This window comes from Amborella trichopoda, chromosome 7 (assembly GCF_054954075.1).
Source record: "Amborella trichopoda isolate Santa Cruz 75 chromosome 7, AtrichopodaSantaCruz75HAP2 v2.0, whole genome shotgun sequence".
Classification (NCBI taxonomy): Eukaryota; Viridiplantae; Streptophyta; class Magnoliopsida; order Amborellales; family Amborellaceae; genus Amborella; species Amborella trichopoda.
In genome coordinates this window covers 26908090-26925822 of record NC_142342.1, presented here as the reverse complement: position 1 = coordinate 26925822, position 17733 = coordinate 26908090, and the positions used below count along the sequence as shown (strand labels likewise).

At 34.3% G+C, this 17733-nt stretch overlaps 1 protein-coding gene across 26 annotated transcripts in view; it reads right to left on the bottom strand.

The window, feature by feature from the left end:
* Nucleotides 1-14047: 14047 nt before the first annotated feature.
* The window catches only part of LOC18432812 (uncharacterized), a 42093-nt gene continuing 38407 nt past the window's right edge, over nt 14048-17733 (bottom strand). For 15 of the 26 annotated variants that reach the window (XM_088872662.1, XM_088872645.1, XM_088872652.1 and 12 more), the window contains 3 exons: nt 14852-14911; nt 14532-14698; nt 14048-14450 (listed from right to left, as the gene is read on the bottom strand). In XM_088872662.1, the coding sequence (XP_088728788.1) occupies nt 14342-14450; nt 14532-14698; nt 14852-14911 (336 nt within the window). In that variant the 3' untranslated portion in view covers nt 14048-14341. The remainder of the gene's footprint in view (nt 14451-14531; nt 14699-14851; nt 14912-17733) is intronic. The other 11 variants (XM_088872665.1, XM_088872657.1, XM_088872668.1 and 8 more) reach the window with 1 other exon arrangement.

Below are 17733 nucleotides of genomic sequence, written 5' to 3'. Positions count from 1 at the left end.
ATCAGTTGGTATAAGAGCAAAAAAGATCCAACTATTGCAATGCCATTGAAAGCTAATCCTGCTATGGATGATTATCGGGGACAAATTGAAGAAGTCTAGCAAAAGTCATGGAAGATACTTGAATTGAAGTTTGTGAAATGAATCAACGGTTGCAAAAATTGGAATACAACGCTCATCATAACCACATAGATTTTGCACTAGTAGTCCCACAACAAACTCAAGGTGCAAATCTCAACCGTAAAGAGAAAATTTATAGGCAAGATCCACGCCTTATAGAGCACCCATGAGATTTTGGTATTAAATTCAATCTCCCTGAATTTCAATGTAAGTTCCATGTTGAGGCGTTTATTGATTGGTTGAGTGCAGTTGAAATATTTTTTGAATGGAGTAAATTGTCAGAGGAGCGTAAGATTAAACTTGTTGCAACCAAGCTCCACGGGTATGTTACGACTTAGTGGGAGCAAGTTCAACAATCCAGATTTCATAGTGGAAAAGTAAAAATTACTGACTGGCAAAAGATGAAAAAGAAATTGGAAGAAATTTTCTTCTTATTGATCATGAGCAAATTTTTTTCAAGAACTCCAAAAGTTTCAATAGAAAGAAAAGAAAGTGGATGATTATACTGGAAAATTTTATCAATTAGTATATCGAACAATCTTCAAGAGATGGAAGGACAAAAGGTTGCTCGATATGTAAGTGGGCAATTTTTTTTTAAGAACTCCAAAAGTTTCAATAGAATGAAAAGAAAGTGGATGATTATACTAGAAAATTTTATCAATTAGTAAATTGAAACAATCTTCAAGAGATGGAAGGACAAAAGGTTGCTTGATATGTAAGTGAGTTTCAACTAACTATTAAAAACGAGGTTTTCCTGCATAGGCCATGTACTTAAAGTGAAGCTTTACAAATTGCTTTACAAGTAGAGACTAAATACCAATGGAGTACTAATAATCTATTTCACACTCAGAATGAGATTTTGCGCCGAACAAAATTTAATGAAGAAAAAAGAGATACTTTAAAGATTACTTACTGGTGCAACAAAACAGGACACCGTGCATATGAATGACCATAAAAGAAGGCGAAGGTATACTTGGATAAATAAGGGGATGAACTTCAAGAAGAAGATCAAGTTCCAAAAAGAATCATGTATGGTGATAAGGGGTTACGCCTTGAATCAAATTTGACTTCTCAAGCTCGAGATCAAGCTTCACCCAACTGTGGGAGATTGATGCAAATAAAAATTAGGTTATTAAATTATTTTTCTTGGGTCTATTTTTTTACAATTTAGGAGGTGGATGTGTTTTTCTTTTTGGGGTGAATCTTTTTCCTTCTTCTTCATGATCTTGGTTATCATCAAGGGAAGATCTCCTAAAAACTTGGAAAGTATACATAATTGGAAGAAGAGAGATATGGGAGAATGTGATGCATGGGGATAAGGAGGGAGACACGTGGATATTTCATAAATCTAATGAGATAACATTTGATGGAGATTTTAGAGGGATTTACTTGAGAACGAAAAAGGGAGAGATAAAAAAAAAAAAAAAAATGTGGGTAGGATTAAGGTGAGAAAAAATAGGAAAAGTAGGTGGAGATAGGGAGAAAAACTTGTTGGATAGAGAGAGATGTGCCTTTAATTTTTTTAATTTTTTTTGTTTCATATGCATTTAAAAAGGAAATATCCCTTCTTTGAAAAGAGATTATTGGTTATTGAGTTTGATATTGAGAAAAGATCTTGGGGTGGACTCCTTTGCAAACCCGGAGAGAAGGTATAAGCTTTCAAACCTTTATTTTTCTGGTTTATTTCTTTTCTCCCTGCATCAAAATCCCTCAAAAAAATGTGTGCAAATACACATTGGCTGATGGTGGTTCGTGGCAACATCCCTTCAAGGGATTTTTTATCACAAAATGAACCATTAATGGTCAAATGACCTAATCTTCCCATCCTTAGAGGCTCAAACAACTCCCACATAGACATATGGATCACTATAAAACTATTGCATCACAAAGATGCCTCCAAATCACTAAGATCCTCATTAGAGCACAAAGATCATTGGTGCCAAAAAGGCATCCATGCCACAAAGGTGGGTAATATTATAGAAATCATAATTGTCACAGTGGCACCAAGGCTACTCATACAATTTTATAGTCACAAAGATTTATCAACTGGCTCGCCAAGGCTTTAACATACCACTAAGGTAACAATCATGATGATCTATCAATTGATCTAAGCCCCATGACTGCTACACTCATTTTAAATGAGCCTATATTATTGCCATTCATTAATTGATCAGCAACTATCAACTGTGTGGAAGATAATTTAACTTCTACCTTTTTATTTTCCACAAATTTTCTTATAGAGTGATGTTTCTTCGTAATATGCTTTGGCTTGACATGATACACTTGGTATTTAGAAATGACTATTATTGTTTGCTTATTACAATTTATCATCATAAACCCATGCCCATACTTGGCTAAGAAATTGCCTTAAGAATATTGCCTCTCTTGAAATATAATACAATGCAATATACTCTACTTTTATAGCATAATGTGAGATGCACTTTTGCTTCTCACTGCCCCAGGAGACACATGTCCCACCAAAGGCAAATAACCATCCAAACGTTGATTTTAATTCATCAACTTCTCCTAAATTAGCATCGCTACACCCCTCAAGGATTAGATACTTAATGCCATAACATAGGCCATAATCATGTGTCCTCTTAAGATACTTAAAAATTCTCTTAACTAGTTTCTAATGACCAATACTAGAGTTAGTTATATAGCGATTAGGAACCCCTACTGCATAAGCTATATCGGGACTTATACAATTCCTCAAGTAATTAAGTGATCCTACAACTTATGCATAAGGACAATTTCGTATGATTTCTTTTTCCTTATTAGTTGTATGACATATTTTATTTGATTATTTATATTTTTTGTCAATTGGGGTAATTCTCTACACTAAATTTCTGAAGTAGTTTAATATTAGTAGTCTAAGAGTGTAGTGCACCTAGTCAAGATATAACAATTTTTTATTTCTATTTCTAGTAAGTTTATTTTCTAGAATATAGTCAACATGTCTAATATATTTCATTTCAAATTTAGAGGATAACCACACCTTACATTCCTCAATGGCCTTTCCATCGCTTTCGATTATAATTATTTCATCTATTTATAGGACCAAAATTAAATGAATAACCCCACTATCCTTAGTATATACACAATAATATGCAATGATTTTCTTAAATTTATACCCTCTAACTATATATGAGGATATCAAATATGAATCCCTTGAGGATTGTTTTAAACTATATGTTGATTTAATTAATTTTCATACTTTACTTTCTTGATACTTACATTCAAAACCTTCAGGTTGAGTCATATAAATTTATTATTCTAATTCAGTAATTAGAAAGAGTTTTAACATTGTTTATGATGCATATTGGAGAGATTTTCAGAGGAAGATCCCTAGGATCCGAACTATAAACTTATTTTTAAAAGTGATAGAAAGTGAGGACAACTCGAATTCTGATTTAAGGTCAAATTTACTCAGAAATGAGTAAATCTACTCTCAATTCAGTGGTAATATGTCTTGATGTTGAGCCTTTTGTGCCTTGGACCTATGTGTACTATTTGGATTGTTTTATGTAGTTTGGAACTTGTTTGTCCAACAGACTATGGTTATATATATTATGTTTTGTTTTTCTTTTTCTTTGTGGCTGGCTTGATACCGAAAATTCTTTCTTTTTCAAGGTGTTAAGCGCACCCAACCATAGTGGCACTCGCAACCTATGGTCATGGTCCCACGCCCTACGATCCTCAAACGGGCCCGGGCCTGGCCCTTTGTGGGTCAGGTGGGGATGGCAGGGAGTAGGGTCGTGACACAAATGATGCCAACAATAATAATAAAGCAAAATAATTTATTTTTTTAATATTTAATCAAAACATAGCCCTCAAAAGGAGGTTTTTTTTTTTTTTTCGGGATCTAGCTCGAAATGCCCTCCAAACTATTTACGATGCAGATCAGAGAGATCTTCAGAGGAAGATCCCTTGGATCCGATCGACAAACTTGTTTATAAAAGTGATAGAGAGTTGAGACAATTCGAATTCAGATTTAAGGTCAGATCTACTCAATTTAATGTCAGATCTACTCAGAAATAAGCAGATTTGCTCTTAGATCAGTGGTAGAGCCAGCATTGATTATAAACACAAACTATTAAAGTAAAATAGATGAAATAGACCTAAATCTAATAAAAAATAAAATAAATAACTAGAGAAGAGTTATAAACGTACCTGGTCAGGTCAATCGGCCCGATAAACCCGAGGCATCACCCGTATTAGGACCTCGAGTGTAATTTCTATCGTGGATCCTCCATGTCTCTCGTCAATGTTGACCAAGCCTTGGCTTGGTTGAATGGTTATCTTGGATAAGTTTGAAGGTTACAAGCTAGGGTTTAATGGCTTAAGGTTTTTCTCTCTGGGTCTTTGTATCTCTAAAATCTTCCCTGGCATACACGTCAAACCCTAACTATCTGATTATCCTAGCATACCACTATAACCCTAAAAGAGCCACATTAATGTTTTTTTTATAGACTCAAAAATAGTGTAGAATGGATAAATACTAAAAACCATAAGATTTACCAGGATATTGGATCACAAAATGGGAACCATAGATTACGGTGTTTTATGGTTCAAAGATCTTATAGAATAGTATGGTTCTAAGGATTGTCTAAGGTAGGAAAATCATGAATTTTGCCAGCTTTAAAATGGTATGTCTACAAACATTCATATGATGAATCTCAAAATCATAAGGAATCTCAAAATCGTAATGATTCATTATAATTTCATGTCTACAAGTGAACAAGTTTCTTTATAAGCAATGCCTTCTTTTTGGCCAAACCCCTTAGCCACAAATATTGCATTATATCTATTAACACTTCTATCAAAATTAAGTTTTTTAGAATATACCTATTTACAACTAATTGTCTTTCTATTTGTAGGTACTTCTGCTAATGCTCTTAAGAACTTATATTCAGCCTCCATCAAACTTATTGCTTTAGGTGAGTTAATAGCTTCCTTAAAACTACATGATCCTTCATTTATTTCACTATAATAAACATGATCATTTAAATGACTAGGTATTTTAATTTCCTTAGTACTTCTTCTAGGCTCAATTAATTGAGGATATTTTTTAATTTGAGAGGAGCTTCCTACATCAATTATGTTAGGATTGTAGTTCTACTTCTTCACTTTGTTCTAAAATTGTAACTTGTTTTACCTTTGGTGCTTCATAATCTTTAAAGAAGTAAGTCTCTCTACTCTCTAAAATTTCAGTTTCTTCATTTTAAAATTTATATCCCGTAGAGTTACTTGAATACCCAAAAATATGCACTTTGTAGTTTTGGGTCCTAGCTTATCACTCTTCTCAAAATGAATATGAACAGGTCCCATAGAGCCCCATACCTTAATATGGTCTAGAATGGATTTTCTACCAAACTATAGCTAATAGGATGTCACAATAGTTGATTTGTAGGACACTTTATTTAATATATGTTCCCGTTAAAATATTTTTTTTCAAACAATATTTTTGGACAAAAATGTCATTTCCTGTACATCAGAAATCACATTTGGTCAGACATTGACGTGGACAAGAATGCCGGAGCTACAACATGGTATTTTCGGATTGGGGCTGAATACTATCGGGCCCATTGCATGATATTGCCAGATTGGGGCTTCACAATAGTGTTGGACTAGAGACAAATAATGTAGGATCGAAAGGAAAAGTGTTAGATCTAGTGCAAAAAGTGTTGGACGACGTGAAAACTTATCAAGCCATAACTTCCGGACCAAGAAAAAATTATAAGCAAAGTTATCTTCAATCAATTGAGGGAAGTATTAGGGGACCTCATTGATCCTAAGCAAGCAACTTTTTGAAAGGGAAGATTGATCACAAACAATTTGAACAAGTTGTCAGACCCCTTGGTTAGAGTGCCAGACTGCAAACACATCACGTTGAGATGTCAGACCAAGGTAGGTGAATGTCGAACCAAGAGACGAGAGATGGTGCATGGGGCATGGGAGACTTTGGGGTGATAGGTGCATTTTTGTCCTAAAAAATATGACTTTTTGTCTTAGGGGTATTTGCTAGGGTAAAAGTTGTGAACAAAATTTGGTTTGGCAGAGGTTGTTTAGAAAGTCTATTTTGGGGGGAGGGAGAAAGGAAGGGGGGGGGGGAGGGGTGTCTGTAATTTTCCCTACAATTAACCATATCAATTAAAATCCAATTTTTCCACTCGGCCATTCTATTATGTTGAGGGGTGTAATGCAAACAGGTTTGCCTACCTATTCCATTATCATACAAAACTCATTAAATCAATTGGGTTTGTATTCTCCTCCTCTATCACTTCTAAGAACCTTAATTTTAGTACTTAATACCTTTAAAATTTATCTAATACTTTATCTTTATGAGAAATTTAATAAGTTTAAGAGTATCTAAAATAATAATCTATAAAAGTAGTAAAATATTCAAACCTATGCTTTTGGGTTTTAATCTATCGGTTGAATAATTTCAAGTAAATTCTCTTTTGGTTTTTTATGAATGTTTCTTTTAAGGAAATTTTCACATTTGAAAATCCTAGTTTCTTGATAAAGAATGATATTTTATTTTATTAATTTTAATTTTTTATAGCCATTATGACTAAGCATTTTATATCAAATATTAAAATACTCATCTTTTCATTCTATTTTCAAGATGAAGTTTATACATATTGCCAACCATTATAACCTTTACAAGAAAAACATCATTTTTCTTGATAATCATCTTTCAACCTCATATACAAACTTCACCTCCACCCCTATTAATCCTAGAGAGAGAAATTAAAGTATTTCTCATATTTGGAGCATACAAAATACTATAAGAGTCAAATTACCACCGGATAGGAGTGGAAGCTTAATTGTCCATTCTTCAAGAATGTTGATGCTAAACGAGTTGCCTATAAAATGTTTCTTAGCACTATCACCCTTTTCTTAAATTCCACCATGTTGTTCTTAGTATTAGTGATGTGCCTAGTATCTTCGGAGTCTACCACCAATCGTCAGGGAGCTTACCATCAACGACTATTCAATGATAAGTCCTTGGAGCCAGTACTTTATCTAATTTTCCTTTTTTTGGGTTCCTTACAAAATTTAACAATATGGCCAAATTTGTTACAATTATAACATCTCTTAAACATGCATGAATTTTTATGATGGAAAGGCTTCCTAAAATTCATACTAGGAGCTTTGTTCTCATTTTTTTTTGCCATTGCTAAATAAGTTTGGTTTTTAGATCTTTCATCTTTCTCTTTAATTGTGTCATTCTCTTCCATCCTTAAATGTATTCTAAAGTTATCCAAGATATAGATTGCTCCATTATGGTACAAGTTCTTCAATTTAGGATAGCAACTCTACATGAAAATCACCATTTTTCCACTTCGAATATTTTTGTCTCTCTAAGAGTTATAATATCATTAGGTTCACTTAGTTTCTCTTCATAACCACATATAATAATTCCATATTTTGAAGCAAGAAAAATAGTTTACTTTTCCTTGAGAAAAATTAGATCCATCAAGCCTCTCATTTTTTACTAGCTCTGAAAATATGCTTCTTGTAATAGCCATTTAACCTAGGCTTTGATACTAAATGTTGAGATTGATTTCAATTCAGCTACTAATATAAATTAATACAAAATCAGATTTGGATCAAAATCTCCCTTTAAATTTTACTTGAAAATATTATTAAACACTTGATATGCATATAATACAATCACATAAATCATAAGCATACATCTACAGTTAAGGGCCCTTCAAAACTCCAAATCAAATACCCAATTTATCATCCAGCATTTCATGTTTTATTTTAATCATAAATCATATCAAAACGATGAAATATACTATATCGAACGAACTCACCAGTATACACCAATTCGGGCTTGTAGAGTATTGGCAAATCCATACTTTCAAAATGTTAACAACTTGCTAATAACCTATTGGAAATTCTGGAGCATGGAGAGATTAATAGCAATTTAAAGGGAGAAAGTAATAGAGAAGTGATTGGAACAAGATTACTTCACAATAGATGATTAGTGTATCCCTTGCAAGGCTATGGATACACCATTTTGGCTTAAGGCACCTCTATCTGCTTGGTGAGAGAGAAAAGGAACAAGTATGTTGAGAGATAGTGAGTCGTATACCATACCAAACTCCTTAAATCTTACCTCAATAAATATAACTTCTTTGTTGGAAAGAAAACATGAAAGACTTTTAGAAAACATGGAATAAAAGGAACCACATGATAGGATGGTTTGGTCATTAATAAAAGTAATAGTGAAAGCAAAATTTATTATTCCAAAACAATCCACAAAATGGCATGGAGAAAACCTCACGTCCAACCAATGTTCAAAAACACGGAGGAAGCCGCCCAGGTTATTTGTGTTGGTGGTATAAGACCTAGGGACTAGAGATACCAATTTAAAAATTTCGGTTGTATTAAAACAAAAAGTTTTAAAAATACAAAACCTTCATAAGAGACTATAAATAATTGCTTTTAGCACACAAGCTGGACTTAAACACAATTTGAATAATTGAAAATCCAACTCTAATGAGTCCCTTTGCCCAAAATACAAATAAAACCATTGTAAAGTCCAAATATACAAAAGCTTGTCTCTAATACGCATTACATGACATATACAATAACATTCTAATTCTTTCAAAATTACACAGTGACTTCCTCTTCAGTCTTCATCCTGATCGGATGCCATGATAGTACCTATACACCATATAAACATAGTAAATATGATCACGGTTAGCCAATGACAACATCAACTTGCAAAACAATAAAACATGGCATAAAAGCATATACTACAATGTTATAAGAAATATCACATTTTCTCATAGTAAACTCAATTCCTTCAATCATGAATCATTTAATAGCTGTAAATACAGAAAATGAGCATGCAAACAAATTTGGGGGAAGCTATAGTTCGAACTTTATGTGCCCGGGCATGATCGAGCCTTTTAAGGACTTACTTTTGTCTCAAAGACTAGTACAAAACTAGTTCAATTATCTCAAAGGGATCTTATCTAAAAGGAAAGCTCATATACCATTAGAAACACTTCATTAGGTCCATATTCAATTACAAAATTGATGCACAACAATTTGCAAAAAGAACGAGAGATCGGATCAAAAATGTAGGAGATATCGCTAAACTAGATAGGATAGTCCACCGGTCCACTAACACAACTTTTCACGCAAAAGTTATAACTCCAAATGGATATGAAACATCCCTGAATTTCAAGATCAAGTCTAAGAAATACAATAGAAAAATCGAATAGGAAAAAAATCAAGAATAACTATTCACTCATCCCCATCCACATTCCCTTATTGTCCCTAAACTCAAGAACTAGGATCAAGGGATGGGATTTAACACCTTATCACTCACATTAACCCTAAAATCAAGCCACATTCCCTTATTGTCATTAACCCCATATTTTATTTCCAAACTCATCCAAAGTTGTACTTACAAAATAGTCTTTAGTATTTAAAACATACGACTAGAAATTGATAAGGGCAAGGGGTAAATAAGTAATTGGGACAACCCACACATGTGGGAAAATATCTCTTTAAGCAAACCAATCAAAACATAGATCAATTTTCTCAAATTAATCAAATGAAAGTTTATGTGCCCTTCACACATGTGAGATAATTCAAAATATAGAAATGAACTTTCAAACTCAAATTCAATTCAAATTCCAAATTGAAATTCACTTGGCCTCGCACATGCCAAGCATGTCACATGAATAACAAGATTAAATAACAATATAACATAAGGTATTAAATAACAAAACAAGACAACAAATGTCATAGAGATCCCTATTCCTAGAGATCAGCATCCAGCTGGGTGGTGATCAGTGTGTGGGGCATGATCTGCCACATGGCCACCTATGGCCACTCGGGTGCTACATGGCACCTACAGGGATGTCCTCAAATGGAATTGTGGCCAAACAAAATTTAGAAACACATTTTTGGCCATCAAAGAATTTCAAAAAATTCTCTAAAAATTATAATAAATATTTAACCCATTTTTATCATTTATGCATCATTTCTTACTATAATTAATTTGGACAAAGGGTATGCGAGATCTCGTAGCATCGACTCTAGGAATCGGAGCACTCCTTTAGGCAAGTCTCGAATGATGTTCCAATGATATATCAAGCTCACCCAACGAACCTATGTTCTACAGTTTATGGCAATGACACATAATTGGTCACATCAAAATCATTGAGCCAGAGCTTCCCATCATCCGACTCTCAATGGATTACAGGTGCATCTGTGTAGGATATATTCCAACTCAAGTACAAGGATCCTTTCAAAGCATAGGTATACTATCTATTCTAATTCAAATAATTCATTAGAAGAGTAGCTTCCCATGCAACTGTAAATGCATATGTTATGAAACGGTCTCGTATCAGAATACGGCCTCATGTCCCATAAGCCATGATCATTCTATATAGGGCCAATACTATTTTAAATACTCCGGTTCTATTTTACTCAATTGAATTATCCAAACTCTGGCTAATCACATTAACTATGAGGCATTATAATAAGTACAGTCTTGATTTGGAGGCAACCCTTATACCTCCCCGATATATTACTCTCTCCAAATGTGTACTCTCAATGTCTCAAATACTTGAGGCATATGAATCTGGGCTCCAGTGCACCAAGCGCCTAGATTCAGTCTCTCTCTAAATCCCACTGTGTGAAAGACTCTTAGCTTTTAACCCTTGAAAGCCTACATAGCCAACAATTTGAGCTCTGAGCCACCTAAGCAGGCACCCTAAACACAAAGGCCACCCCCCCCCCTCCCGCCCACCCCCCTCCCCCTCCCGCCCACAATTTCATTGCATATAGAAATGATTTTTTTTTATTTAATAAGTTTTGTATATAATATTTTGTTCAAAAGTCAGAAGGACAAATCAAACATAAATATTTATGACTTTAGACTGTAAATTAAATGGTTAAAACTCAAAAATCATACTTGAAAACATTTACAAGAAGTGAAAATTATAAATACATACACAAAAACAAGCAATCAAAAAAAAAATAAATTACAAATAGGAAATGAAGTAAAAAATAATTTTCATATTGACCCTTTAATATATTGAGTTTTTATTAAGACAAAAAATAAATCTAGGTTACACATACACATCAAAGTTGCTATGATATAATACAAAATCGAAAAACCATATTAAATATACAATTATTTAATAAACAATTGTTAGACTAACGAAAAAAAAAAAATCTGAGGACTAATTATTTATGAATTATAAAACTAAACTCATTTCTTAAACCTAAAAAAAAAAAGAGGTACAAATACAATATTCATTCGATTTGGGGGCAAGGGACTTTTTTTATTGAATTGTTTTCCCATAGACCCAAACTACATATCAAAATGGGAAAATAATTATGCAAATAGTCAAATAACATACCAAATATATATCATTAAGTATCAAAAAAAAAAGTACAAATAGCATAGAATATCATCATAAGGCATTGTGAAAAAGAAACAAATACATAACCTAAAAAAAAATTAAAATATACCAAGCTTCATGAAGTGGAATCAATATCGGCCAAATCCAAATGTTTTGGATTCCAAATCTGCTATTTTACGACCACTAAAACCTCAAAAAGATTGGAGATAAATCTCCTTTAATTTCTTGACCTTTCGAGGAGGTCGAAAAAAAATTCGATCTCCCTATAAATCTTCAAAATCTTGTTTTTTTTCTAGTTTTTTCTCGATCTAAATTTCACGAACAATTTTTTTAGGAGCAAAAATGACGCCCAAAACCCTTTTCCCCCTTTTTTTAGGGGGGTAAATTGATGATTTTAGACATTGCCTGAGTTTTATTTTCTGCCATTGGGGGAGGAGGTGTCTAGCATCTTGCCTTTTCTGCTGCCTAGGTGGGTGCCTTGGACGCCTAGGTAAGCGCCTTGAAGGAACCACCTTAAGTAAGCCGCTTAGTCCACGACTAAGCATTTTGGAAAAAACAGCTACCTCAGCAGCAAGGCGGCCGTCTTTTTGTTCATTTCGCCCAACAAATTCAGATTATTTACTAAAAATTACAAAAACCCTGATTTTTCCAAACCAAAGGTACTTGCATTTTTTAGGTGAATAAACTATTTGGAACTTCAAGTTCCAAACTGCTAAATTTTTAAAAAAGCTAGTTCGAAACTTCAAGTTCTTAGCTAATAAACTGCTAAAGAAAATGACTTCGATTTGGAATTTCAAGTTCCAACCTAATTCATCCAAACTCATTGGATAGGAAGGGTAAAGCAACATAATTCAAGGTTTTTTTTTTTTTTTCTCTTTTGGGTAGTGCAGTTGTAGGAATCGAACTTGAGATGTAGCGCTGCTAAACATCACCTACTAGCCACTCAAGCCGAAGCCCAATTTTACTTATTATAACTTATAACTCACTGTTTTCAATAATGTTAATTGGCATATTTAATTATCTGTTGATTGGCGGTGTGCATTACAAAGCCATATGAGATAAAATTGTAGGCAATTTTATATGCAAATTTATGTTTTTTAAAATGTGCTTTTATTTTGTCCAACTTAATTTGTTGGAAAACCATATGTTTTTTGTCCAAAATAGCTAAAAATAACTGAAACTAAAAATTTCGATAATTAAATAATATTATATATAATATTATACCAAACAGCTAACATAATAATATAATGTAAAGTATACTAATTTCAGCTAAAATAGATTATTCTAAATAAAATTAATCATCATCCGAACAGATACTCACAGGTGAAAAGACACTCAGGTGAAAAGAAGTACGAGTCCAAACCAGTGTAAAGCCATAAAAAGACGCACTTCCATGAGATTTTTAGAGAATTGAGAGCAATTAAATTAAGACCTACCTTCAAATGGTATCAAGAAATGTGGTTTCAATACTGAAAATATTTGTGATAGCCTTAAAATATGTTTTCATAATTATTTATAAACTTTAAAACTTCAACAATAGTGTGAATCGATAGATATATGAAAACTTCAAAATCTTGAAATTTGACGGTAAAAAAATACGTTACAAAATACATAATTTTCAAAACTTGAAATCTATTTTTTTCTCATGTTCATGTATCTTGATGTCGAGATGATCAATTTGAAGATATTTAGGCATCAAAACAACCTCTTCTAGTGAAATTTTTGAAATAGGCTCAAATTTAATTGTTTAGAGCCTTGGCTCTATATAAACTTTTCCCTAACTTATATTCCTTCTGTCAAAAGACCTAGTTAGGAGGATTTTTTTAAGTTCGAAATTTTGGAAACCACCTAATAATCATGGAGGATGAGATCGGGAGTTTTTGAGGTTTATCCATGGGTTAAAGAGGTTACATCCAATAAACATTAAGGGTCCAAAAATTGATTCTAGGTGGGCTTTTACTCGAGAAAGTAAAAGGACAATATATTCCCACAGGAGTATAATATAGCATTGACAATAGGAAGTGTCATGCTATTTTGGAAGCCACATCTTCACATATCACATTAAATAAAGGACAAGGTTTCTATGAGCTGGCCAGCTCATCTATTCATACGAGTCTCTCCGAAAGCCCATCTTAGTGACGCATTTTGGATGGGTTAACAATCTATACCATGATGAATGTGAATGTACAATGAAAATGATTTTAAAAATAAAGAATAATATGATTTATGCTTTATCATCCATTAATTTGTAGGTGATGGTAGGACCACCACCTTTTAACATCCATCTTTGAGATGGACGTTAGTTTCATCAGGGAGGCGCACGTGTAGATATGTACCTTGACACATACTACACTTTTTCCTTAAATAAATGGATGTAGCAGCTTGCTTGATTGCGGCCGCTAGGGAAGCCGCCACTCTCGAAATTAGCAGGCGATATGGCCTTGGAAGCTGCATCTTCCATTAACCAAATGCGCCCCATAAGACATTACACAACAGGTAAACAAGATAAAAGACCATTCACATGTGAGAGGACGCATGCACTCATTGAAGTAGTTGCCTGTTTCACCACATCTAGAGCGGAGAGTCTCTTAGAAAGTACAGAAGGGAACTTGTCAATGGTGGAAAGATACTACCAAATGACTCAAATTACACACATACCACTCAACATATTTGGTCCAGAAGATGGGGTGCTCATGCATGCACGCCTTTGCCTTCTAACAAAGACAAATTCTCTCAACTTGAAAAATGCGCAGACCAAAGAACCCTTGTATCTTTCAGCACTGAACTCATTAAACCTTTCAGCACTCAGATGTGATTCACTCTGACCAGAACCTGATGAAGGCATTAATGAATGCTTTCACTAGTTCCCATATTGGATTCCTCTCGGGCTTTGTGACGTCTCCAAACGAACCATCAAATGACACACTGCAAAACAGTAACACCTTAAAAAGAAGCAAATTTCAGTTTGAAAAGAGCTCCAATAAAAAGATTAGCTTTTTATTCTACCTGTGTATTTCATCGAAGATGGCATAGCTTTCTTCTGCCTTTGAGGTGTCATTCATAGGGTCTACTTGACCGCAAATCCCATTTGTTTGCATTGCGGAACTTTGGGGAATCTTATTTGTTTCATCACCTACTTTCATGGTGTTACGAGCACGTGCCGGCTGCAACTGCTAAATTATCATAATATCACATCCTTAAGACAAAAGATCCCTAGATTTTGTGTCGAAGTTAACTAAACTACTTTGGTGGGGAGACAAAAAATGATGACTAGGAAGACAAATATTGAGGAACTGAAAGTAATGTTAAAGAAGCAATTCACATACCAAGCCTAAGATGCGAAGAGCCAACATCGCTATCCAATGCATAAACAGACGGTGAGTTGCCTGGAACAAGAAATTAATTTGTGATGGAAACCACAGGCATGAGGTTGCTTTTCACTTTCCTTTCCTTATTTCTCATTAGATATTAAAGAAGTAATTTATGCACAAATTCTAAGATGCAAAAGGCCAACATAGCAAACCAATGCATAAACAGATATAGCGATGCCAGGACAAGAAAGTAATTAGTGAAAAAACAGTGGGAATGAGGTTTGTTTCTCTCTTTCCTTTTGTTTTCTTTTCCTTAGTAGACAGGGCATCACAAGAAGATTGTCCACATCACAAGAAGATTGTCCATGGAAGAAAATAGATCTTAAAGACCAGCGAAAAAAATGAAAAACTTCAATGTCAACTACTTTTCAAAGCAATGTACGCATTCCAAGCATGTAAAGGAATGAGTACTCTCATCATTCAAAATACATAATTCAGAATGACTTAAATTGTTTGGCATGTTTTCATGTTCATTATATGTTTATGTCAATATGAGGTCACTTACAGATTCATAAGGTGTTTGGATTTCAATACCCTACATAATTGGTATTCTTATTAGTAATTAGGCATTTCAAAAGCCAGAAGCACTTAGAGCAATCATTTCTGGGAGGAAAATGAGGCAAATCAAGAAGATGCGACTTTGATGAAAGAATTGAAATATATAAATACTGCATAAAAATCAACAATTTGTTAAGTGTAGGGTTTCCTCCATATTTTGTGGACTGCTTCGGAATAATAAAATTGTCCTTTATTACCATTTTTCAAATGATCAAACCATCCCCATTTTTACACCATTTGGTCCACATTTTATAAAATTGTTGGAATTATATCCTTTTGTGACCTTAAAATTCCGACATTTGAATAGCTCTCAACTTTAGTTGGAGTAATAGAGAGATACGACTCTAGGGTTTTAGTGCACTAGGACTAAGAGTCACCCGCTTGGGGCGCATAGCCCAAACCCAATCCAAGTCCACAAAAGGGAAATGAAAAAACAATAGTAAATAATGTCGAGCTATTAGAGAAAGTATCTTTTTTACCAAGATGTGAAACCCTCGTTTCAAAATGGAAAGAACCTTCTGTGAGACAAAGGATCCCAAGTGAGTCATGAAGAGGATTTGTATACATGGAAGGTCCCGAGAGAGTTGAGGGTTACATCTATGTCAAAGTTGGTTGTTATGTTTGAGCCTCATGACAGTATGATGGGCAAGGCAAAGCGATTTATATGATTGATGATATAAGCTCGATGATATGGAAAGCTTAGGGCCAATAGAGGGCATTATCTTAAATCCTTGACTCTGAGAACCTTCTCGTAGCATGTGTATAAAACAATCACAATGCATGGGAAGCCACACTTCCAAGGATCCACTGGTAAAAAGTATACAAATGTGCCAAGAGAGGAACCCCCGCACCATGTGCGTGCATGTCCTTTAGGAGGTGCACCTGCAATTCTCTAGTCCTTAGGGATTCAGGATCACTCGTTGATTTGACTTTAATATACTACATTTTGAGCCCTTGAATATATATTGTAGGTCATGAGTTTGTTGGGTCATACCGAAAAGATAGCTTTGAATTCCGGGTCTAGCCGAATGGAGTGCTCCGATTCTTAATTCAACTACATAAGATCCCTTGGAAATGTTTTGAAACAGTGTTAAAATGATTTGTTTTAATGAAAAATGATTAAAATAAGTTCTGTGGATTTTTAGGAATTTTCCCAGATTCTTCTGAACAAGAAAATGAGTTTTCCATAACTGTTTTTGCGAAATGACAAACAAGGAGAGTCCCCCCCAGAACCGACAAGGGACACCCAAATTACCAAGGTGTCCACGTGGTGTCACAAGGATCCCACGTCAACCCCACATGTGGAGGGTGACGTGGGGGTGACATCAATCCCCCATGGGGACCCCCTTGTCCTTTGTGTGTTTGTTGATTTAAGGGCCATTCAAATGTGCTATTTTGTGATACTTTGAGAAATTGGAAAATTAATTTGAGCACATGATAAATGTGAAAAGCATGTGGTTTGTGCACATGTGTGAGCCTTCTTGAAGGGGCATAAGATTTTATACTCCAACTTAAACCCTAAAGGTATATGGTAGTTGTGCACTTAACCAACTAGCTGAAGTGGCATAATTTTATTAGCCCCACATGCTCTTATAAAAAGGAGGGCAATTTCAAATTTGATTTTTGCTTGAATTTTGTCAAATTACCTCTAAGGGTATACCCTCTAACTTGATTTTAAGTTCAATTATATGAAAGAAGCAAGGGTATTTTCATACACGGAATATTGGAGTGAATTATGGTCATTAAAAAATAAGGATAATGGTGTTTAAATTCATACCACACATCTTGATGGCATGATAGTGGACCATAGGCTAGGATCAAGTCTCTCTTTGTAGCCATAGGATGATGACATGGAGGGCCTAAATTCAACTATCTAGAAGCATCTATACACTTGGTGGCTAGAAGACTATAAATACCCCCTTTAGTCATTCATTTCCCACACTTGAGTTCAGTCTCTCTCTAAGTGGCACACCACTCTCACTCTCTCTCGAATCCTCTTAAGTCGTACGCCCTAGGCTATCTCCTCTCTCTTTTGCTCTCTTCCATTAGATCAAAAGTGAGTATTCATTTCAATTGAGAGAAGCTCCATTGAATGCTCCATTGATGATTAATTCAAGTTCAATCAAAGCCATGGATGATCTAGTTTTCAAGACCTTCATCAATTGAGTAAGATATTTTCCTTTGCATTGATTTTAGTCTTTTCATCTCCCTGTGAAATTCTAATTGCAGCAGGGTTCCTTCATCAATTTGATTCTTGAATCTTGATCCTTGAATTCTTG